Source organism: Nannobrachium achirus (assembly GCF_963921795.1).
Source record: "Nannobrachium achirus genome assembly, chromosome: 4".
Lineage (NCBI taxonomy): Eukaryota > Metazoa > Chordata > Actinopteri > Myctophiformes > Myctophidae > Nannobrachium > Nannobrachium achirus.
Window position 1 is genome coordinate 16841058 of NC_137813.1, and position 25460 is coordinate 16866517.

Genomic DNA, 25460 nt, shown 5'->3' on the forward strand with positions numbered 1-25460 from the left:
AAAAACATAAATGTCACTATAATAAAAAGCACTGCTACATTTAAAAACTAGTTCTTAACCCATTTAGTGCTCCAGACATTAACGGGTTAAATGTCCTCTCGCAGGCTTCCATATGCTGCCATTGTCTTATTTTGAAGGCCAGAAGTCCATTGCGGATCACTTCCGGGTTGACGTCATGACGTCATTCAACGGGAGCGGTCGTCACCCCATGCGGTTTCTAAAATGGCCGATCGATGCCTTTGTTATTATGTTTTTGTAGCGAGAATCTAATGCCATCCTTGGCTTTAAAAGTGTTGTTTGGAGAAAAATGGACATTAAAGATGAGATTCCCCGTCGGCCTCCATGTTATGGGATTACTATTTTGTGCACGTGGATCCGTGATGATGATGAATCGGCGAGGCCGATCGTGCTAGGACCTTCCGCCGGGCTATTGGGTAGGAGAACCGGCATTACTCTATATACAGTATTTTACGCGATTATACTCGGGATCGGCACTCTAAATACTTGAGTATTTTTCACGAGTATACTCGGGATCATCTGTAAAGTGCCTGAGACAACTTGTTGTCATACAGGCACACATAGACATCAAAGGGGGCTTGAGCCCTAGCCCTTTTATCCATCTGTAAAAAGTGCCCTCTCCACAACATGAATGCAGTTTTTACTATGGTGAAAGAAATGCAAATGCCCCCTTTCCATGCCATACCTGAAGGCGGCATTCAAGAGAATTGCCTTGTCCAAACTTTCCTGAACTTGAATGCAGCATCTTATGTTGAAAGAATTGCCCTCTCTGTGTAGAAATCTATGCCATTACGACATATCTCCAGTATTGACTTGATTATGCTTAGTTCAGTGTGGTACCAAGTACCGAAAGTAGCCGACCTCCAAGCTCACAACGCGTTGCAGCGTGACATGTTGTGAGCTTGGAGGTCGGCTATTTTTGATATTTTCACCAAAAGTCCCTTTTAGAAAATGTCAGCCCCTGCACTCTCTAACATTCTCTGCACGTCTCTGTTGTCATATAATAAAATGTAATTGAGATGAATTGAATATATGATTCAGGCTTGACTCCCCTTTAACAAATCTTTCAAGTGAAACCTTTTCTTTTTACGGACGGTTCACTTGTCGCCGGCTATGTTGAGCTTGCTGCAAACGAAAGCACCCGGTTTGCATAACAGGAACAGGTGCCTGGAGTTCCCTCAGCTCAGCCTCGGTGCATCTGTCTCCCCTGAAACCAAACAATGCCAGCATTTTGCAGCGGGCCACCTCGCTCACCTCTAGTGTCTACAACACGCCGTCACGCAGCTTGCGGTAACACGAGCACACGGCTCCGAGGTCTTCCCTATTAGCGCCTCAATGCGTCCGTCTGCCCCTGAGAGCGTCCCGGGGGGACCCCAATGGCGTTCGCCATCCGGCAACGCTGATCCAGGGTCAGTTGTGTCACTGCTTTACTCAACGCGACGGATCCGTGCTGCATGGACCGTGGCAGAAATTGATCCAACCCAGTCGGTCCCGCCTCGAGTCGATCCCAAAAAGCACTCACTTTGGGCTGCATCGATCAATTATTTTCTAAGTGATTATTGATTACTTTTTTGATTAATCGAATAATCGAGAAGTGCAATATTGTTTTGTTTTTATATAGGCTATATATACAGTATATTTACCAATTACTCAATTAACCACTTAAGCATTGGGCCTAACTTATACTTTGTCACACAATGGTGTCATGCAAAATAACAGATCTACAAGCGATGCGATACATTGTAAGCGTGTAGATCTGCTATTTTCAGTATAGGCTATGTCTTTATTTTTACTTTTAGCCTATGATGACAAAATCGGAATGGATGAATCGATGTATTAAATGATCCATTGAATTGATCCATGAATTGAATACCAAGGACTTTCAACATAAAAAAGACCGTAAAAGGACTTATTTGGGATGTTCCTTTTAGGCAGGTGTTTACTTGTACTGTACTACATTTCTATTGTATTGACTATACTTGTACTGTTCTCCATTTTTGTCGAATAAAATAATCAATCAATCAATCCAAACAAAAACAAAAAAATCAACCGATCGGTAGGATTAACTGTTGCACTCCTGCATGCTGCCCTCACTCACCCTGGGGGTCTGCATCGTCCTGGTCCCTGGGAGAGGGCTGCTCTGGGGGGTCCCTGGGAGAGGGCTGCTCTGGGGGGTCCCTGGGAGAGGGCTGCTCTGGGGGGTCCCTGGGAGATGGCTGGTCTGGGGGGTCCTGGTTCGTCGGACCCTTTGTCCCCGTGCCGGAGCTCACACCGTCCGCAGACGGAATCCTCTCCACCTCCTCCTCCTCCACCTCTTCTACACCCTCCTCCTGAGGTTCTGCTTCACACACAATCCCCCCCAACACACACACACACACACACACACACACACACACACACACACACACACACACACACACACACACACACACACACACACCCCAAAACAAAAGTGTATAAAATGCCAAAGAAGCCACTTGTAAACTTCTGTTGTGTTAATAATTCCAGGCTACTTACATTAGCGAATCACCTGTAAACGCCTGCTCTATTAACAATGAAGGTAGGCTATATTCTTCTAAACTGCAGACTGCAAACAAGTCCCTTTTGAATTCATCATTCACATTTTCCAGTGACCTATAAGTAGGTTATGCATAATGAATATGCGGGCTGATGTCAATCAGAGAGAGTGCATGGTGAGCTGATGATTTTCTTGGCAGCAGCAGTAGCCCTATAGTCATAATAATAACAATAATATTCACAACGTTCGAGTACAGAGAAATAATCCTGAAATAAATTCCAGCATCAGCCCCAAAGACACCCCATCATCATCCTGTGTGTGTAAGCACAACATCATGGCTCTGACAAACGCGGCAATAGTCTTGGTGCGAGGAGCGTACGCTGCATTCCTGGGACAAAAGTGCCATTTTCTGCGACAAATCGGTAAATCAAAGTCGACGTGCAGACAGACAATGCTTTTTGTCTGGTGGGAGGGCGTCTCTGCGCTTGTCACTTCATCTCTTGACTGTAAAAGAGCGGCGCTTTGCTCCGACACATCAGGGGCGCAGCAGCAGCATCGGCGCTAATCTAAAAGATCACTTATTATAGGTAGGCTGCTATCTGCTATGTACAAACATTAGCTTCTGTTTATTTTATTTTGTTACGAAACAAAACTAGTGCCGAGTTGGCATCCATTGTGCATAGAGAAGCCCGTATATCCTATTATATAAAACGACTTCGCAAGTAAAAAAGAAAAGAAAAGAAAGTGACACTTTTTTTAGCCCACTTTTCCAGATCCGGATAAGTTCTAATGATGATCGCTTTATAATAAATCACTTTTCGCCGGAGACCGCGTGCACGGTGCTGTTGTTGTCGGCGTGATCATCAAGCGCGCAATTACGCTGTTATAACACAACACGCACAAAATCTACATGCACTTGAAAGCACAGCGCGTCCTCTATCAACAATCAAAGGAAAGTAAAATGGCGAGGATTGGGGGAACAGTAGGTAATTTTTTTAGAGATCCCGCAGCGGTTGAGAAAAGGAGTAGGACGTCATTCATTTCCAGACGCGCGCCGCGCAATCACAAAAACACTGATATTACAAAACCCCGAACAAATATTTCCAAACATCATCACATTCTTTTTTGTCGCGCATGCCAAACTGGCGACACACACGCCACACACTCACACAATCACAACGATCCGGCTACAATGACGCTTTTATAACATGGGCAGCGAGTCAGCGAGATAATCTTTCTTTCTTATGGAAATGATGTCATATCATAATGTCAGAGTTTCTGATGACTGTTATTGTGTCTGGGCCACGATCAGTGTGACAGACAGGCAGGAGGAGACGCGCACCAGACAGACAGTGCAACAATGTGTGCTTGTGTGCGTGCGTGCGTGCGTGTGAGAGTGAGTGTCTATGTGATCCGAGGCGAGAGGGGGGGGGGGCACCGCCGTGCAGCAGCAGCAGCCACGGTCCCAGTGAGTGCTCCCTACTCACCGGTCAGCTAACCGCAGTGCATCGGGCTCTCCCCGGCTGCTTAAAGCCAGACAGTTTCTCCACTGCTATTGTTTGGGTCTGCGGGGAGGAGGTGGAAGCAAGCAGCCATTTTGCCCCCATATGCACCGCTAAAGCTGTGTAAAGGCGTGACCAATCGAGTGGAGGCGGAGGTTAGTGGGAGAGAGAGAGAGAGAGAGAGAGAGAGAGAGAGAGGGAGGGAGAGAGAGAGAGGAGACATGCACTCCTGTGTGCCACATTAACCCATGTGGGCACATCAGGCGGGGGCAGGGGCGGGGGTCTCTCTCTCTCTCTCTCACACACACACACACACACACACACACACACACACACACACACACACACACACACACACACACACACACACACACACACACACACACACACACAGCTGATTCTAAAAAGGACCCCAGCACCCAGGCGAGTGCACACATAGACATCAAATGGGGCTTGAGCCCCTGCCCCTTTTATCCGTCTGTAAAAAGTTCCCTCGTCTCCAGACCATGAATGCAGTTTTTACTATGGTGGAAGAAATGCAAATTATGCCCACCTTTCCGTGTCATACCTGAAGGCAGCATTTTCAAAAGAATTGCCCTGTCCATACTCTCCTGAACTTAAATGCAGTGTCTTATGTTGAAATAATTGCCTTCTCTGACTGTGTAGAAATCCATGCCGTTACGCCACATCTCCAGTATTGACTTGATTATGCTTAGTTCAGTGTGGTATCACACACCGAAAATAGCCGACGTGTTGTGAGCTTGGAGGTCTGCTATTTTCGATATTTCCACCAAAAGGCCCTTTTAGAAATTTCAGCACCTGCCTCTCATTCTCTGCACGTCCCTGCCAGCACCACACTCTGAAGCTACTGCTGCCCCCCAGACCTGTAAAGGGTCCATTTGGTTACACATTTCATTTGCTCTCAATGTTAGGGTCCATTTGGTTCCTAAGTAACTATCAATCATTTAGCTGTGGATCCCCTGGGCATTGAGGGGGTGTGGGGGGCATAGCTTATTCTACAAAAAGGACCACACGCGCGCGCACGGCCACATGCACAGCACAGCACAGCACAGCACAGCACAGCAATATTTATATATAGGACAGTATTATACAGTTTTTAACGTAGCATATTGTCACTGTCGGGCAGAATCCTCGTATCTCCAAGTTTCAGATTTCTATGTTAAAGTAAATCGTAAAGTAAAGACCTGCTTCATCATATGAGACTGTCGCTCAAAACTAGTGAAAATAGCAGATCTACAAGCACACAACGCCCTCGTGGTGCGAGGCGTTGTGTGCTAACCCTAACCTACAAAGCGAACGGCTTTGGATGTACAAAGTTGCCACTCGACAACAACAATATGCACCCAATGTAAATCCACCCGCACCTGCGGCCAAACCCAACTCTCTCCTGAAGACACTACTATGCCAGCAGTCACACAATCACCCTCTCTCAGCCACATACAGTCAAGACACTCCTTATACTGTAAGTGAAATAACCAGCCATTCCTATTTCCCACAACACGTACAGCATTCGTACACCTTTCCAGACATGTTCCATACATTTGGAACAGTACAATGATGTCACAGCAAAAATCTGTCACTTTTCTTGTCCTAACCGGGGAATTACATTGCATGTATGAGCTTCAGGCACGACTACTTGTCAACCAGTAGGTGTCCTACCTGGCACCAGGGTCTATAAAGGGTATGCACGTGACATCATCATCATACGGTCCGGATAGCAGCTTTAATAACCAGCGAGGATCAGAAACGAGTACATCAGAGTGACAGCGCATTGTAGATGTTGTGGAGATAAAGCCAGAGAGGCCAGACTGAGATGGTTTGGACATGTACAGAGGAGGGATAGAGAGTATATCGGTAGAAGGATGCTGAGGTTGGAGCTGCCAGGTAGGAGGCCTAGAGCAGTGGTTCTCCACCTTTTCAGGCCGCAACCCCAAAAAGAATCATATTTTAACGGCTATTTTCACAATTTCTGCCTTTAATATTTGACAATTTGGCCAATGTTTAATTTGTTATTTTAGAGAGAGAAAACAATGTTGCACATTAAGTTAATTATCTGGGGACCCCCCAAAATAATTTGGGGAATCCCCCCCGACCCACGGGTTGAGAACCACTGGCCTGGAGCAAGACCAAAGAGGAGATTTATGGATGTAGTGGAAAAGGACATGAAGCATGCTGTACAGTAGATGGCATGAGAGAAGATGAGGCAGAGGACAGGGTGAGATTAGAGGCAGACGATTTGCTGTGCAGCGACCCCTGAAAGGGAACAGCCGAAAGGAGAAGAAGAAGCAGAAGAGAAGCTTACCTCGAGGCTCTTCAGTGTGGTTTTCATTCCTCCACGGTCGAGGGAACGGAGAGACTCGGCGGCTCCGCTCTCCTCCTCGCTTCCCATCCACGCTCTCTTTTTTGTCCCGCTCGGTTCCCTTGTCCTCCTCCTCCTCCTCCTCCTCTTCCTCCTCCTCCTCCTCCCGGGGGTCTTGCTGGGAGCCGGGGCTCCGCGGGGGGGACGTGGGGATTACCAGGTCAGGCCGGCTGGAGAACAACTCCCTCAGGATGTGGATGGGCGAGATGGTCACCTCCCAGTTGGTGATGCCAAAGTCGCGGAGGTGGGCCCTGGCGTGGCTGGAGAGGCCGGCCCGCGTGTCGAAGCCGGCGCTGCAGAACTCGCAGCGCATCACGCTGAACGTGTCCGGGTCGAAGTTGGCGACTGAGGTCGAGAGGGATGAAATGAAAAAAATAAACTCTTGCAGCTTTACAGTTATGATGCAGTTAATAATAGGGGTACCACCCATTTCTACCCAGGGTAACCAAAAAATCAGGCAAAAAAAGAGAACCTGAGTTATTTTCTCGCAAATACTTTTCATTGGTTCAATATTTATAGAACTCACAGACACACTTAACCACTTTCAACCAGTATTGCTGTACATTTCATTTCATGTTCAAAACTAGCAGATCTAAAGCTCACAGTGCTTTGCTTACTTTTAAAAGTAACTTGTTAAATGTAACTAAGTACCGCCGTTATATTTTGGGAAAGGTAACTACCGGTTTTTTGATTGATTGATTGAAGAATTTATTAGAAGTTTGCAATAGAAAAAAGTACAGTTTCATGACAGTACAAATCACTGGTACAAGGTCAACTAAAAGGAGATCCGATTTCCACAGGAACCACACTTTAAGTATCTCATATAACATTGAAAGACAGACAGATAGAACATAGTACTTTATCTAGGATAATATCATATCGGTATAAGGAAACCACTAAATTGCAAAAAAAATGTTACTCTGTTACCCAAAAAAGTAATCCTCCAACACTGGTCATGATTGTCATATATGGAATATACGGTATTGAGATACAAGGTTTCTGCCCGACAGCGATGATATTATGCAACACTTCACATTCACATTCCAGTTATACTGTATATCATAAGGGGGCGCTTTGTACATGATTTAACAAAGTCATTTGGTGAATTTGCTGACCTTTCTTCTTCTTCTTCTGATAGGAAAACCTCTTCTCTATAGCGTTGACTTCGGCGGGGGAGATGAAGTGGCGCACGTTGTAGCTGACGCCCACTCTGTTCAGGTGGCCTCGCACGTGATTGGCCAGCCCGATGCCGTTGTGGAAGCGGTCGGGGCAGTAGGGGCACTTCCTCTCCACGCTCTTCTGGGAGCCGGCCTCTAGGGGGCGCCACCAATCACCATTATTTTTAGAATAAAGAGAGAGGGGAGCGCATCTGTTTGGCTATCGTAAAAATCTCCCAAACAAGGTGCTCTTTGGTACATTAAGGGACATAATTGATGCAAAAAAAGGAAGGAGAGACCAAGGCATGGTGGTAGACAAAAAAACTAAAAAGCTTTTAATTGTTGGCTAATGCATAGCAAGAATAAAAACACCTACACGCTGTGGCAAACTCTGCCTTCTTTGACCTGATGAAGGCAGTGTTGGTCGCAACGCGTAGGTGTTTTTATTCTTGCCATGCATCAGCCAACAATTAAAGGCTTTTTCCACAAGAGTGCCTTGGACCTTTTTGGCAGTGAACAAAAGAACAGAATAAATAAAAATTACATTCATGTTTGCCTTTTAGGCTTTGTGAACTAGCATTTGCACGGGACAGATATGGCCAAAACAGGCCATACGTTTATATGTAATAATTTGATACTTAAACAAAAAAGAAATGTAATAGCGAAAAAGCCAATCTACAAGTTCACAATGGGTCAGTATCAATCACGGTATCAATAATCTAAATTAAAAAAAAGAAAGAAAAATCCAATCTACAAGCTGACAACGCGTCACGTTCACTATCTTACGATGATCTCAAATAACGTTCTAGTTGGGATGCCTGCTGGGCGTCTCCCTATAGGGAGGTCCCTGGCACACGTTTCACTGGGAGGAGAACCCAGGGCAGACCAAGGACCAGATTTATATCTCCAGGCTGGCATTAGAACGCCTCGGTATAAAGTGGCTAATGTTGCCCAGGAAAGACAAGTCTGGGATTCTCTGCTGAAACTGCTACCTCTGTGATCCGACTCTGGATAAGCGGATGAAGATGGATGGATGGATATCGTCTCTGTCGGGTGGAAACCTCATATGTCCAAAACTGTTCCATTTCAAGATTCAAATTGAAAAACAGCGGATCTACAACACGTTGCTTCATGCCACAAACTTTTTATGCCTTAACTGATAGGACAGTAGACTGGCAGGAAATGGGGAGAGAGATGGGTAGTGACACGCAGCAAAGTTGGTCGGAATTGGGACTCGAACCAGTGACACGCTGTCAGGCTACACCGAGCCTGTATGCACCTGGACCTGTAGGCCAGCGGGTGCCCCAGATCTGTGACTTTTGATACTTTTGTGTGATGCTGTAGTGTGACATTAAGTTTCGGAAGAAAAGAGAAACAAAAAGACAGACAATGGAGATAAGAGGTTTCTGCCCACCAGCAACGATATGTCAAAAAACTGTGTCGGGCAATTATGTAATAACCGTGACAGGGCCCTACCGCTGTCCTGGTCAAAATCGTCCTCGTCTTCGTCCAGGATGCCCTCCTCCGCCAGGAAGCGACGCAGACGCTCGTCATCAATGTCGTCGTCGTCGCCGTCATTGTCATTGTCGGCCGAGGCGGCAAGGACTCGGCTACTTCTCCGCAGAATGTAAACCTTTGCGTCTTCTGACTCGGCCTCCGAGTCTTCCTCCTCCTTCACTTTCTTCTCCTCGGGAGGCGATGTGCTGCTCTGCTGTGCTGGAGAGGAGCCGTCTGCACCAGAGGAAACCACAATTCAGCGTTACAGTGCTTGAAGCTACACGGGCAAATGCAAAGTGTTCATTTAACGCTACAACAATAAAGAGGGATACTCAGGGTCCATTTTTACACTTTCAGATTGTCAAAAATCTTCAGATTTTACCTTGTAATTGAAAAAGTTCTTAAAGGAGTAGTTCACCCCCAAAATGACTTTTTTTCTATTGATTACACATGCCATGGAGAGTAGAGTTCAATAATATCTTTTGGTTTTTGTCACATTCCTAAGACAAAGATTTGATTCGAGTAAATTTAATTTACCCCCATTGATTCCGGATGGGGACCCGTTTCGAAACGGGGGGTAAATCTATTGTTATCACATTTTTGTCTTAGGAATGCGACAAAAAAATAAAAATATTATTGAACTCTACTCTCCATGGCGTGCCTAATCAATAGAAAAAAAAGTCATTTTGGGGGTGAACTACTCCTTTAAGAGCTTGTTCAGAAACAGGGCTCTCCCTGTCTCTCCAGCTCTTTAGTAATAATCAGAAAATACATTTTCAGTTTGGGATGCCAATTCTATCCAATCAGGAGACAGAACCCCACAAAGATCATTGATCAATTTAAATGTTATAGTGTCCCCGTTCCAATTGTGTCAATCATAATCACCTTTTTACAGTGCATTGTTAAGACCGGAGACTATAGCCTCGAACAGAGTCGGGTCCGCGGTGGTAGGCTATCCACCGCGGTGTAGTGCGGTGTAGTTTTTTTGAGCGTTAACGTTGTAGTTTTATGACTCAAAAAGACTACACCGCACTACACCGCGGACCCGACTCTGTTCGAGGCTTAAGAGACTGAGGTTTACCGAGGTTGGACCTGGCTCTTGTGTGTGGCCTCAGTCCTGCAGGTGAGTCTGTGTGTTTTAGGCTGAGCTCAGAGTCCAGTGGCGTCCACTGGCCTTCACGCAGCGTGCTCCCCTCCTCGGAGGACCTGTTGCTGCCCTGCCTGGGACGCAGCTGGACCAGCTCGTTCCAGTCCCCCTCTCCCCTGTTGGCCTTCCTGTTCCCAATGCACTTGAAGGCCAGCTCCCTGGCGGGGCGAGCCGCCGCCACGTTTGGCTTCTGGTGCTCCAGAACGCTGTCCTCCGCGGCAGCGACCCCATGCCGGCCTTTCCGCTCTGATAGACTCTCCGAGGGATGCTCAGAATCCGGGATAGAGTTAGAAAAGGCAGGATCCGTGCTGGACCTGGAGCGCAGACCCATGTCGTCGGGCCACACCCCACTGACGGAGGGCTGCCCCGGGTGGGCTGTGTTCTGGCGTTGCTTTAAATGACCACGGGCCAGAGAAGTGGAGGCCCCACCCGATGGAGAACCAGGGCGGAGGGCAGACGCCCCAGATGGAAACCTAGCCTGCAGGTCGGGGGAGGTGCGCGGCGGGACTGGGGGAGGTTTTCTGTTGTGGGTCTTGGTGTGGTTGGCCAGCGCTTGGGAAGTTCTTGTGCTGAAGTTGCATTTGGCGCAGACAAAGCGGCGGCGGTGGGCGGGGCCGGCTCGCGATCGGGCCGGGGTCGGCGCCGCGGTGGGCATAGAGGTCGGGGAGGCTGATTCGGAGTCCAGAACCGCGTCTGCATCCAGGTCCAGTGTTGCGACCGGGCCAGGGGATCGGACGGGCGTGCTCGCCAGGTCAGCGTCTGGCCTTTTGGCTGGAGCAGGTGGAACGTGCTGAGTCGCAGGCTCCGCCATGACGCTCTCCTCTCTCGCCGACTCCGCCACCTTCCCGGTGTCGTTCAGCTTCCCGATCTCCTCTAGGATCTTCTCTCTGGACTCCTGGTGTTTTCTGCGGTGATCGTCCAGCGCCGGCCCGTTGGGCAGGTTCCATCCGCACTCCTCGCACCGGAAGCGGACGCTCTTCGCCAGGCGGTCCCTCCTGCCGGCGCCGGCGCCCGACCCGCTTTGGCAGTGCTCGGTCATGTGCTCTTGCAGGTGGACCTGCTTCTTGAAGTAAATGCTACACTCCACGCAGGTGAATATCTCTTCCGTGCCGTCTTCTTCCTGGCCTCTCTCTCCTGCTTCCTCTCCCAGGACGCCTTCCTCTTCCAGCTTCACCGGCGTCAGGTCCATCTCCTCAAAGTCGTAGCCCCCGCCTAAGGTCACATTCATGACAAATTTTGTCAAACAAATAATTGCAATATTTTGGCACTGAACATTGGAACATGTAAATACAAATTTCTGTTAGGCTTTTAGGCTTTGAAAACAAAAATTGCACAAGACAGATGATAAAGAAATGACTGACAATGACCGGTACTCAAAATAAATAATGTCCAAAACAGGCCATATTCCTTATCAATTTTATACTTTCAATAATTTCCCCAAAACAGCCAATCTACAGCTTCACAAGCTGTGAGCTTGTAGATTGGCTATTTTCAATATCTTTCAACATGAAAACTTCACGAATAGCTAAAGTAGCAGATCGACAAGCGGTCGTGTAATACTTGTGACAGGCCCTTACCCCCGGCATCTCCGCCCAGCGGTGCCGCCTCTGAGGAGGCCCCCCTCATCCGCCTCCCGGTTTCGGGCAGCGTGCGCTGCCAGGTGCCCAGGCCCGAGAAGGGCCTGAGCAGGGCCCTCTTCTTCCTGCGGCGCTGGATGAAGGTGCAGTGGGCCCAGGGGCCCGGAGGGGGGCTCTCTGGGTCGGAGTCTCCGGGGAAGGTGTACACGTCCATCTCTGCGTCCTTGGCGTCCGTCCCCCTCTGTGTTTCCGCGTAATTGTCACTGCCCCCTCTCTCCTCCTCCTCCTCGTTCTCGTCCGCTGTTTGGCACCCTTCCTTTGGTTGGACTTTGGTTGGAGACAGAATCGGCTCAGCGCTACTCTCAGATACATTCCGCACTTTGCCGTCCGCCGCTGTGAAGCACCAAAATTAAGTACAAAAAGGAAAAGGGGAAATAATAATTAAGCACTTTCAACCTGTCCCTATCGTAGGTTCTGGATAGTCCACAATAAATGAAGATCTCAATGCGGCGCCATGCAACGTTTGTAGATCGGCTATTTTCGCCACACATCATAAACGAGAAGTTATAAAGTGATAGCACTTGCGTTCCGTGGCGCTAAGCAGAGCTGCGTTTGGGTCCTCTGTGTGTGTGCTCCCATGGCTTTGGCTCTGTCCCTCCACAAGGCTGGGTTTGTCACTGTCACCACAGGAGGGCTGTAGTTGTTCAGGTGCTTGGTCACCCTCACTCTCCAGTCTGGAGATTCATAATTGTAAGATCTAAATAATATATAATGCCATCATACCAGGGCAATTACAGTAATCGTATTACTCATAATATGAGTATTTGTGTATGTAATTGTATTATCATCACAATGTTTCAAACTAAAAGACAGTAAAGTTGCTGGTTCAATCCCCTGCACCGTCAGGAAAAAGTCTGGGCAAGAGAGCGAATAAGCAACACTGTTCAAGGCAGGAGGAATCTAGTTTATAGGCTACACTGTTGCCTCATTGATGACATGCACTTTGAGCAAGGCACTTAACCTGAGGCTCACTTTACACAGCAACGATCAGAACAGAAAACGGCAAAGTGTCGCTGCGTTGTCACTTTTCACTCTGCATTTACACACTGTAGTGTGCATGCCATGCTGTCTTCAAAGATTTCCACTCTGAAAGGTGCTTTCACTTTGTTTTGCGGATTCAACCCCTGAAAACGTCATATCTGACATTTCATTTTGCGGTTTTCTCTAGAGACCATCGCCGTGTAAACGCCACCTAAGGTGACCAGATGTCCCAGTTTGTCTAGGTTTGTCCCGTGTGATCAGCGAACCCACCAGAATGACTAAGAGTTGGTTAAAATAATGTTGCAGTCTGTGATGTCTCTGACAGCCTTTGATTAGTGTTAAACAAAAAAGGTTTTTAGTTAGAAAGTTAAAGTTTTATTTCTTATAGTAATCACCTTAAGTGTTTGTTCAGTAACAGCACAAAGAACATCTTTCCGAATAAACTTTATTTTGAAGCGATACTCCTCCCACGGTTTTGGTGGTACGCACTTGGGCCATACAGTATGTCAAATCGACCGGCTTCACGGGGACTCGTCTGCTTGCATTTTGCTAAGTGATACCTTAATATAGTTAATTTATATTCATTTATTTGTGAATACATTCTCCATTGACTTGAATGGGAAAATGCACAATTTAAACATTTCCCAAATATGGAGATGACCGACATCATAGATGTCTGACATGATACTGACACAGTATGTCCATATATGGGCATTCCAAGATATGGGCTTAATATTGATGACATCAGGGATCTCCATATATGGACAAAGGGGACAGGTACAGAATTCATTTGCAAGTGACTCGCGTCACGATAACCACATTCGCGATTTCCCAGAATTGCTTCTTTCTAGTTGTATAATATTAATTGGATAACAAATAATTAATTGTTTCTTCTGTTCCAAGTTTGTCTGCTAATTTATTTGTGTCATCATTTCCAGTTTAACTTGTTTTTCACTTGTATGCTCTGAGTTTTCACTCCTGATTGAATGTAATTGGTATCCCGACCTGAAAAAAATATTTTCTATTCACTATCTGTAGAGTCACAGGGAGACCACAGTTAACTGAACAAACACTATGTACAGCACGCTTACTATGGGAATAGAGCTATTTAACAAACAATATCACTTACGGCAGTGGTTCCCAAACCTTTTGGCCCGTGACCCAAAAGAGAAATTAGACGTTTGCCCAAACTAGTGAAAACAGCAGATCGGCTATTTTCACTATTTTGTTTTGTAATTTGGAATTGGAATTTCTTAGATTTTTCCTTTGTTTATTCATTGAATTACTTAGCAAAATCACTATATATTTTTTATTCAAGAAAGAATCTTGGCTTTTGGGAGAAAGTTTTGACAAAATGTAGGAAACAAAAAAATTAAGGGAACGATAGAAATGTGTCCACGACCCACAAATTGGTCCCGGCCCAGTGTTTTGGGAACCACTGGCTTAAGGGGAACACACACCGGACACGGGTGACCCTGCCCTGACGCCGCCGGTGTGGGTTACTTCAATGAAAATAATGGGGGCGTATGTTTTGACGCGCCGCGACCACGCTGCCTCCACACGGCCTACGCGTCCGGTGTGTGTTTCCCTTCATACGGCCCCCGACGCCGGCAGCCATTCCACCTTTCCACAGCCCCTCTCACCTGAGTCCAGAAGAGGGCGATCCCGGGCTGTGGGCGGCCAGACCGTGAGGGTTAGAAAAGTGCTGTAGCTCCTCGTCTGACGCATGCATCACGGCACACAAAACAGAACACAGTGAAACAAACACACTAGTGGGGGAGCCAATCAAGTGATTCTGCTGGTTGTAATTTTGGAATGATAATTGTTGGAGACATGTATATCTTCATTCTTGGGGTTCTCACAATGCCAAAAAAACATGTCTTCAATTTTTCTTTTTGGGTTTAGCATGTGTAATTAGCATAATTAGCCAATTAATTGCCAAAAACGGGAAATGGCAATAACTTTGCTTCTAGGTAACTTATAAAGGTGATCTAAGAGTCTAAGTCCATGTTTGTGAGGTCCAGAAATTCATATGTTACCATTGTGAAGTCATACAACCTTTCATAATTAGCATAATCAGCTTAAATGATACAAAAACCAGTTGAAAATCAGGAAATCGCTTCATTTTTCACATTTAGCTGACTTTGGAGAGATAATTTGAGACTCTTATTGACTAATTGAGTATGTTTACATGTCCAGAAATTCCTATCCTGATGTAAGTAAATCATGCAACCTTTTGTCATTAGTACAATCTGGCATACATGATTTATGAATTAGTCTGAAAGTAGGAAATTACCTGTTTCTTTTTCTGTTAGTATATCCATAGATTAATTCTTGTCATAATGAGTCAAGCAACTGTGCTTCAGCTGTGAGGGATCACAGCTGATAAAGCTAATCATAGTTATTGAAATGGTGTTACTGATATACACTTTCATGCGTGCTACCCGTGATGGCCTCTGGGAACTTCATCTTTCTTCCCTGGATGAGCTATGCAAATACTTCTTTGCTCATGACAAGCAGAAGTATGCCCGGTTGGTTCCAGTCTACCTAGCAGAAATGAAGGCCCTGCAGACCACAGATCCAGAGATATACCAAGAATTTATGGATGGGCAGTTCACTGTCAATAAAAATCAGATACCATTCTGCGCCATTGGGGTGGATCATGCCCTTGAGCACATCACTCGCATCATGAAGGTCACTGGAGGCCTTGTGGGCATTACTCAGAATGCTAGTGCTAGGGAAAGGTTCTTCTTGACAGCACCAGAGCTGAGTAGACTTGCTGAAGAAGCATGCCAGATGGCTGGCACACAAACAGCTACACAAAAGGAGCACCATGACTTGTCCATTGCTGTCTGGACAAGGCAGGAAAAGAATGTACTTCGATTGAAGCATGTGATCAAGTCATCTTTGAATCCTCTAACATATGATGGCAAAGACCTACCCAATATCATCACAAAAGTTGTGATGCCACCCCACGTGGAGAAAGATGTATGCAGCCAAGACGAAATTGGCCAGCAGAACTATGTTGCTTTTGTGCACGCAATAACAAAAATGAAGTCAGTGTCTGGGCCAGAATGAAAAAGGTTCAACTGAAGATGTGGAAGAGTGCAGGAAAAGTTATGAAACACAAGCTCGCTGACCAGGTGGTGGAATTGAAGGATGACAGGTCATTGTTTGCTTGAATGCTGATTGTTGCTCGATCACGGTCAGAGATCAACCTCAAAGAAGCCATTGGCCAGCACGAGTTCACTGCCAAACCACGTGCTCTCTTCACAGTGACTGGTGAGCTTCGGCCCTGCACAGACAAGAGCAAGCTCATTCTCGAGGAGCTGCAGAATGAGAAGAGGACTGGTGACGTTGGTGTTGATCAGCAACCACAGAGTGCTGCCACTGACAGTTGTCCCCTGCCATCTAAGAGTGTAACTGTCATAGATGGAATGGCATTGGTACAGGCAATGGGAAAGCCATCATGGATCAAGATATGTTCCCAGTGGGCTGACCACTTCATAGCCATACTGGACAGGAAGACCAAAGAACATAGTGAGACCCATGTAGTATTTGACCGCTATGATATTGCATCTTCACTGAAGGAGGCCACGCGTAAGCGACGCCAGGGTGGCAAGCCCCCTACCACTTATCATGTGGAAGATAACACACCGATAGGGAAGGTGTCTGAAAAACAGTTCTTGTCAGGTATCCACACCAAAGATGAGCTGACTGTCTATCTTGCTAAGAAAGCCCTCCTACACTTCCAGGGGAAACCCAACGTTTTCATAATCACGTCAAGGCAAGATGTCCACTCAAACTATATCGATGTAAAACATCTCCACAGCTCACAGGAAGAGGCTGACACAAGGATAATCCTGCACAGCCTGCTGTCTGAAGAGGGCAACACAGCTCTACATTGCGTCCCCGGACACTGATGTCTTTGTTCTTGCAATCCGACGGTACAATCAGCTGTGCAAGGACACCTATTTCATCACCGGTATGGGAAACAAAAAACGCATCATCTCACTGGAGCCAGTAGTGCAGGCACTGGGTAAAACAAGGACTTCAGCCTTACCAGGGTTCCATGCCTTCTCTGGAGCTGACCAGACAGGCCATTTTGCTGGAAAGGGAAAGTTAACCTGTTGGCAAGCCCTACAACGGTGTCCTGTGGAGGTGGTATCTGCATTTGCTACTCTAGGTACTTCAAAAAAGCTCAGTTCTGACACAGAAAAAAAGATTGAAGCATTTGTTTGCCAGCTGTACGAGCCCGGTACAAATCTTGTGGATGTTGGTGAACTCAGGTGGAGGTTATTCACAAAGAAACAATTATAAGCAGAGAAGCTGCCACCTACACAAGGAGCATTACATCAAGCCATTGCCCGTGCCCATTACCAGGCAATGGTATGGCATCAGGACCACGTACCTAACCCACAGATGCCACCAGCAACTGAATATGGATGGGAGGCTGAGGGAGATCATCTGGTGCCAGTCACAACACGGGATCCCCCAGCTCCAGCCACCATTACTCAACTGATCAAATGTGGCTGTAAGAAATCCCAGTGCATGTCACATTGTTATTGTCGATCTCAAAATTTGAACTGCTCTGAGATGTGCATGTGTGGGGCAGATGAAGAGGTGTGTTGTAATGTAAGCAAGGCGCAACTGTTGGGGATTGACGATGACGACGACGAAGATGGAGACCCTTCTATTTAAATGTGTTTACAGAACTTTCTGTACATATTAGTATAAACGATCTCATAATTCTGTGACCATTTCTCATATTGTTTTTTATTTTATATGAGGGATATATAAAGAAATATAGCTATTTCTGGTTTCGGTGTGATTATTACATAATTATTACACAGACAAAAGGTTGCATGATTCATGTATAGGATAATAATAATTCCTGGACTTGTAAACATACATCTTAGAGTCTGTGAGAAGCTTTCAAAGTTGACTAAAACAAAGAAATGCAGCAATTTGCTTATTTTCACCTCGTTTTTGCGTAATTTATGCTAATTATGCTAATTAGGAATGGTTGTATGACTTCACAATGGTAACAGATGAGTTTCTGGACCTCACAAACATGGACTTAGACTCTTAGATCACCTTTATAAGTTACCCAGAAGCAAAGTTATTGCCATTTACTGTTTTTGGCAATTAATTGGCTAATTATGCTAATTACACATGCTAAACACAAAAAGAAAAATTGAAGACATGTTTTTTTGGCATTGTGAGAACCCCAAGAATGAAGATATACATGTCTCCAAAAATTATCATTCCAAAATTACAAAAATTGATAGGCTCCTCTACTACACAGGCAGTGATGGGAGATGCACACGTTTGACGAAAGAGTAAAAGTATCAACACTGCAATGTAGAAGTACTTCTGTTACGACTAGTATAGTAAGTAGTACAATACATGAGTGCATGTACGTAGTTACTTTCCACCACTGCATACAGAACATGCTCGACATCATGACTCATAGATACAGCAAAATCCTAAGTGTTAATTTAAAGGTACTGTAAAGTGATGTTTCTGTTCAAATAAGTGTTAAATAGCTCGATATTCTTTCTGATAGAAGCTATGGGGCTTTTAAGCCGTGACATCATTTTGTAGGCAGAGGAGAACTCTGCCCCCAGAGCATTTTCTGTCCCTCGCTATTTCAACAGATCCGAGACAAAAATAACGACTAAACACTTTCCTTTCAACAACAAAGAGAAGAAAAATGTGTAAATAGTAAAAAGATTCACGGAAACTGGGGGCAGAAATTCTCCTCTGCCTACAAAATGATGTCATACTTAACAGCCCCATAGAGTATACTATGTTCAGTAAGAGAGAGAGATCGCATACAGGAAACAGAATAAACAACTGAAATTGGAAATGATGAGACGACAAAATTGGAACTGGAACACTATGAAATTGAAGCTGGTGAAAGGGCTGTTTCTCCTGATTGGTTGAAATTGGCATCCCACCTGAAAATGTATTTTGTGTTTAGTGAAGAGCTTGAGAGACAGGGAGACGACACCCAATGATAACTATCGGGCGAATAGAGCTTTAACCTTTTCTCACACTCATAGACACTCACTGTAGAAAAATATGGACGATGCGAAGCCACTGGTTTCTATGCAGCGCAAATGGCCCTTTTCTACCCCTTGGAATGGGTGTCGCCATCATAGAATTGTAAAGGCATCAGAGATGCTATTGGCTGCCAACGGTCAAGTGCAACCGCAGGGATACATGGGAGAATGTGGTCGAAGCCTCCCGAAATACAGCACACGAAGAAGAACACAGCCGGCTGGTATCAGTTTAGTTGGCCACGCCCCCCGCAACTTTATCATTTATTTTAAAATAAATTGGACCACATTTCGACAAAACGAATATGATGGTGATTGAAAGGCAATTTTTAACTAGCGATAGGAACCATACAGTATTCATGAAAATGTTAATTAAGGTTAGAAAACGAAAGGGGAAAATTAATGGGATCCAATGGAGAACAATTCTTTTTGCGACCGGCCGGGGGGGAAAACAGCGCAACTAGCGGCCAATCATAGGAGGTTTTAGTTCCGTATTGGAGTCATTTTAAATCGGCAGAACTATGCCCCTGCTCACACTACGTCCACTCTTTCCTCTTTCCCACGCTATCAGAACCTTTCATTCATGAGTACTCCTAGCCCAGGGGTCGGCAACCCAAAATGTTGAAAGAGCCATATTGGACCAAAAAAAACCAAAACAAGTCTGTCTGGAGCCACAAAAAATTATAAAGGCCTTATCATCGTTGTCGGGCGGAAACCTTGTATGTCCAAAACCGTTTGTTTTGTATTTATCATTTTAAAAATGATTTAAACTAGTGAAAACAGCCGGTAAGCACACAACGCCTCGCACCGCGAGGCGTTGTGTGCTTGTAGATCTGCTGTTTTCACTACTTTTGTGCAACGGCCTTATATGGTGAAGCAGGGCTTTGCTTTGGGGAAAGATTTATACATTTGAAACTTGGAGATACGAGGTTTCTGCCCGACAGTGACCAGCCCCCAAAATGGAACGAAGGCCGACATTTTATTTTAAATTTTTTCTTAATGGCCGGCCTGGACCGGCTGGGAATGAACCGTTCGTTCGGGAGTTGTCCCGCTTTTCCCAATGGCCAGCACGTCCCTGCTCCTAGCCAGTCAAACCCTTTCAATTTGCAGTCAGCTGTTCAGGCGATGGGCTCCGTTTTACAAATCACTGCCTCTGAACCTGTCATTCTCTCTTCAGACCGTGCAACTACCGGCACCGGAATTCCTTCTACCACGGCAGAGCACCACCATCGTTTATGTGTTATGCTTTCAAGTTGATCTTTCCTTATTGAAATATTTTGATAGTAATCATTGCTATATAATTTATTATTCAATAACAGAGGTTACCCTGGCTGTTTAGTGAACAGAAAATATATTTTCAGGTCAATTTTATCCAATGAGGAGAGAGAACCCCACAAATATCATTTATCAGCTTCAAGGTTGTAGTATTCCAATTCCTATTTTATTTCCTATTTTTTCTTTTCTTTTTTCCATCACTTCCAATTTAACTCGTTTGTCCTGTAGGTGTAGGATGTAGTAGGCTATGAGTAGTGGTATACAGTAGCAAAAACTTGTTAAAACACCAACAAACTGGAAACTGAGAAATGGCACCACATATTTGTTATAGGTTAAATCTAGTCTTGTGTAGCCAGACGATCTGACATCTGGGGAAATCAATCAACAATTTGTGAAAAGTTTTTAAGCTCATTATTTTAATAAATTATCAAAAATGTAATAAATAAATCTATTGTTAATTCATTGTCGCACCCCTCTGTGGGTTGTGACAGGGCTGCTTTGAAAGCATCACATCAACGTCCTGGCATGAAGGATCACCCTAAAGTCCTTGCATTAGTGCATTATTTATTTGTATCTCTGTTTTTCACCCTACCGTACGTTGAATTTAGACGTAACCAGTCATATCACTACAGTAGGTGGAGATCTCTAATCATCTGGCTACATGAGAAATGATCACCAGCCAGAACCATAGCATTATGAAACCAGCCCTGCGCCGGCACGGTCAAGCAATCTGGGTTTTAAATAGCTATTAAAGGAGTAGTTCACCCAAAAAAAATACTTATTATCAGTTACACACCCCCATGAAGCCTTGAATCAGTGGGGATGTTATTGTTTTTGTTGCATTGCTGAGCAAATCATTTGATGACCAGCGGAGTCTCCTACTGACCGATGAGCCGGTCATCAAATCATTGGCGGACTACTCCTTTAAGCCTGTTAATATTAAGTTTGTTACCATCTAATGTTTCTTTCTCAGAGTCCGAGTCCCAGGCGAGGGAGGATGGAAAGGCTGAGGGTCTGAAGGTCCTCTGTGCATTCCTCCCTGGATCGGGCCTGGCCGGGGGTCCCCTGGTCTGCTCCGAGACCCCGTCTCCGCTGTCGGACCACAGGCTCCTGCTGCCGCGCGGCAGCTCCTCTCCCCCGTCTGGAGAACACAACGCCTGCTGCTGACAATTGAAAAGCTTTAGTTTAAACCGGTGTTTCTCAAATGGGGGTACATGTACCCTTAGGGGGCACTGCAGGGGATACTGGAGAGGAACTGGAAGTGGGAATATGTATTTTACTGTAATAGTTGATGATAAAACATTGACAGACTTTGTGTGAACCTGCTCATCTGTAAATTGTTCAACCAAATTACGTCAATAGTCCAACTGTTATTGAATAGAAAGCAATGTTTATTTGCCATTATGCTATTTTATTTTTGAATACTGTATATTGGCATTGGAAATGGACTTTTGATGTAAATCTTTCTAAGCAAAATGCTGTAGTCAGGTGAAGGCGGTACTTGGCTTCAGAAATCAGTATGAGGGGGAAGGAACTGCAGCCAAAGAAGTTTGAGAACGACTGGGTTGAACCACGGCTTTGCCAGCATGGGCGATGATGATGAGAAAGACACAAAAAAGGGTCTGCTGTGTAATTGATTATCGATTAAATAATTAGCTATTTCACAAAAAGACTCCAGAATGTCCATTATGATTTGTTTATCGTTGATGTCGGGCAGAACCCTTGCACTGTATCTCCATATTTGAGATTTTTGTTTTTCTTCACCATAAATTGTAAATTGTTCGGATTTGAACCTGGATTTGAACCCGGATTTTGACATTTTTACCATTGAGCTAATAGAGCAGAGGCGTCGATTGGGTATGGCAAGGTATGGCATTACACCAGTCATGTTGCCATACCTTAGCTTTTGCTGAACTAACCCCACTGTAATAGAGGCTGCCTGCTTGCTCAGGGGATAAATGTAATCTTGACCATCAGGTCAAAGTTCGTATCAGATCCTGTGTCAGTCTATAGGTCTATAGAGACTTGACTTTTGACATCATGTAAATGTCTCAATAGAAGAGCAGGGAGACAAAATACAACCACCCCAACTGTATAAGATATATTGCATTAACATACTCTATTGGACAAAATGACATTTCAGAACACATAAAAAACACCCGAAATGCATAGAAAACTACGCATTTTAGCACACTTATACCTACAGTATAACACACAATATAAACAACAGGTCTTACACCTACATCAGGCTACAGCATCAACCCCCATCCTTTTTTCTTCTCTTTTTTGGGGGGCCCACTAGTGTAGTCGGTATGCCAGATGCCCTGTTCACCCTTGCTATCTATCTCTCTCTCATATTTTATCAGTTTATCTATCCGTAAACCTAGTCGTAGCATAACATTTCAAATAGTTTAAGGTTTTTGACATTTTCGGGCATTTAGGGGGGCATTGGCCCCCCTTGCCTATGCCTAGATCCAGCCCTGTTACATTTTATTCATAAATAAAAGGTTACACACTACATAGTGAGGCTTTAATGCCCATCTTCGTCAAACAAGTGTGTCATGAAAAAGTCGCTGAAATAGATGATCTACAAGCTTGTAGATCGGCTAGATTTCAGTGAAAGTGGTTACGTCTGTCCGTGGGTTTCATAAATATTGAACCAATGAAAAGCATTAACATGAGCTTGTGACCAAATAAGGAATACATTGGAACCTTTTTTACCAGGTTTTGGACAAGGTTTTACAGATGTCCAGCATACGCCAGCGTGTCCTACCTGTAATGTGTCATTTTGGGTGGTAGGGGTGGAGGGTGGGGGCCCATATTTGGTCCCTGGGGTGAGGGGCTGCCCCTCTGGCTCCATGGTCCCCCCAGAGCACACAGTATGGGGGTCCCCACAGGTCAACGGCTCGTCTACATCTTTCAGTGCCTTCTTCTTCCACTGCTGGGGTACAAACATGCACGCGCGCGCGCACACACACACACACACACACACACACAAACGCGCACACGCACGAACGCACACGCACACGCACACACACACACACACACACACACACACACACACACACACACACACACACACACACACACTGAGGCACAAGTGTGTGTGACTTCATGAGAACATCATTTAATCAGCCCCCTGTCCCCCCCACCCCCAATGTTTATTCTACCATAAATGCTCAAACTGGGACAGGCCATTGTATGGTGTTACACCAAAAGTATAGTCCCCATATTGATAGTTTTTATTAGAGGTCTGTAAACTTTGAGTCAGTATGGCTACCAGTTATGTAGCGTCCATGCACTTATAAATGCATACCAAACTGGGGGGGTCCTTGAAATAAAATTTAAAAAAGTTTGAGTACCACTGACATAAATTACAAACCTAGAGCTATATGCCACTTCTTCAATAGCCTACAGAGACCAGCAGGCAGTGTCATAGCCTAAGTCATAACCGTGTCATCTCAGCAGTGAATCAGAGTGTGTCATGCATGCACGGTGACATATCTGACCAGATTTGAGGACGGTCTGACCCATATTTTCTCATTCTCAACATGCCTGGTGGCTGGTGGTGGTGGTGTTCAAGTGCAAATGAAATGGGTCGCTCCAAATGCTTACATAAATAAAAGTGGCCTTTATTATATTCAGGCCCATGCAATGCCCTCTCTGGATGCCCCTCTGGAAAGCATGCCAATGATCAGGACACATCAAGGTGTCCTACGGGCTGCTATTACCCTCATATTATTATTGGAAGGACGTGGCTGATGCCGATCGATTCATATAGTCAGCTGACCCGCTGCAAGAATGTAGCAATATTCAACGCTTTTCAACCATTAAAGCGCCCACAACAGATATTTATTTATTTTTCGTCCTCTCTGTCTCTCTCTCCCTTTTTTCTTTTTTTTTCTTTTTGCAAATACTCACAGAATTCGGCCTGGCTTTGCGGATCGCAGGTTAAAAAAAATAAAAAATAAAATAAAAAAATGCTTGTTTGTTTTATGCAGCGTCTGTCATGGTTCCAGAACGCGGCAGCTGTAGCGGTGAGCCTTCCAGACGCATGCGGGCGGACTTGTCACGTTCTCCGGCGTGTGTTTTAACTTGGTCATTCGGTGCTCACGGTCCGTGCATGGAATGGATCTATCCCGTGAAGAGGATGCCAGCCACAGGACTCCATGTTATTTGGCTTGCAGGCACGCCACGGCTGCGTACGTAACGTCAGTGGGGAGGGGGGTGGGGGGGACCCACCACGGCCAAGTTCATACGTTTAATGGAAGGGTTTATTTCTTACTTCGTAATAACTACGTATTTGCACTGAAATGGGATAGCCTTGCATTAATACATTGTAGCCTATGCCTACAAGCTAACTTGAAAATATGTATTTGACCAAACTGTTGGGACTTGGGAAGTGTCCTAATAGATTTGCATATGGCAACTATAACTTAAAATCTGCCTGCCATGAAGTAGGCTAGGCTATGTTTGTGCACTAGTTCAGTTGGATTATAATAGGCTACTAAGAGATCAATGTGTTATGTGTAATTAACCAATTAAATACATTCTAATAATAATAGCCTAATCCCTAATAGGCTAATAAACCCCTGATCAGTGTTTGGTGTGAATATAGTTAATTTGTTTTTAATCAATTAACAATTTTCTCACACAATTTCTCAACATCATATACTACTGCTCAATTGAATGCACATGGCGCTCTCTAGCGGCTGCTAGACGAAATTGTTTCTACATAATGCGCTTCCCAATGATAGTAGACTAGTAGGCCTAAAACCTTTCACAATATGTTTGTTTGTTTGTTTGTTTGTTTGTTTGTTTGTTTGTTTGTTTGTTTGTTTGTTTGTTTGTTTGATTGATTGATTGATTGATTGATTGATTGATTGATTGATTGAATAGGCTACTTTATTAGCAGTTCACATATAGGAAAAGAACAATACAGTACAGTTAGGATACAAGGTCTATCCTGCTAGACAGTAGGTTACAGTTCAGATAAGGTCTAGCCTGCTAATAGGATTTAAACCCAAGAAAGCACTGTCTATAGTTGTATTCATTTCATACCAGTGAGAGTAATGTCATGATGAATGTGAGTCAGTCAGTCAGACAGACAGACAGACAGACAGACAGACAGACAGACAGACAGACAGACAGACAGACAGACAGACAGACAGACAGACAGACAGACAGACAGTATTTAGAAAACAGAGGTGAGTGACACTAATATTTCACATATTTATTTATTCAAACTTGGATGTTTCTAAGGCTCTTTGGAGCAGTCTTGTC

At 45.0% G+C, this 25460-nt stretch overlaps 1 protein-coding gene across 1 annotated transcript in view; it reads right to left on the minus strand.

Annotated features, from left to right (window-relative positions):
* The window catches only part of wizb (WIZ zinc finger b), a 47081-nt gene extending 22805 nt beyond the window's left edge, over positions 1 to 24276 (minus strand). Inside the window, exons 1-12 of the mRNA XM_080723092.1 lie at positions 24099 to 24276; positions 22951 to 23118; positions 21130 to 21337; positions 14481 to 14556; positions 12382 to 12530; positions 11797 to 12189; positions 10154 to 11431; positions 9052 to 9306; positions 7534 to 7731; positions 6576 to 6763; positions 6362 to 6500; positions 2117 to 2356 (exon numbers count right to left, since the gene is read on the minus strand). Of these exons, the coding sequence (XP_080579218.1) occupies positions 2117 to 2356; positions 6362 to 6500; positions 6576 to 6763; positions 7534 to 7731; positions 9052 to 9306; positions 10154 to 11431; positions 11797 to 12189; positions 12382 to 12530; positions 14481 to 14556; positions 21130 to 21337; positions 22951 to 23037 (3211 nt within the window). The 5' untranslated portion in view covers positions 23038 to 23118; positions 24099 to 24276. The remainder of the gene's footprint in view (positions 1 to 2116; positions 2357 to 6361; positions 6501 to 6575; positions 6764 to 7533; positions 7732 to 9051; positions 9307 to 10153; positions 11432 to 11796; positions 12190 to 12381; positions 12531 to 14480; positions 14557 to 21129; positions 21338 to 22950; positions 23119 to 24098) is intronic.
* Positions 24277 to 25460: the final 1184 nt, after the last annotated feature.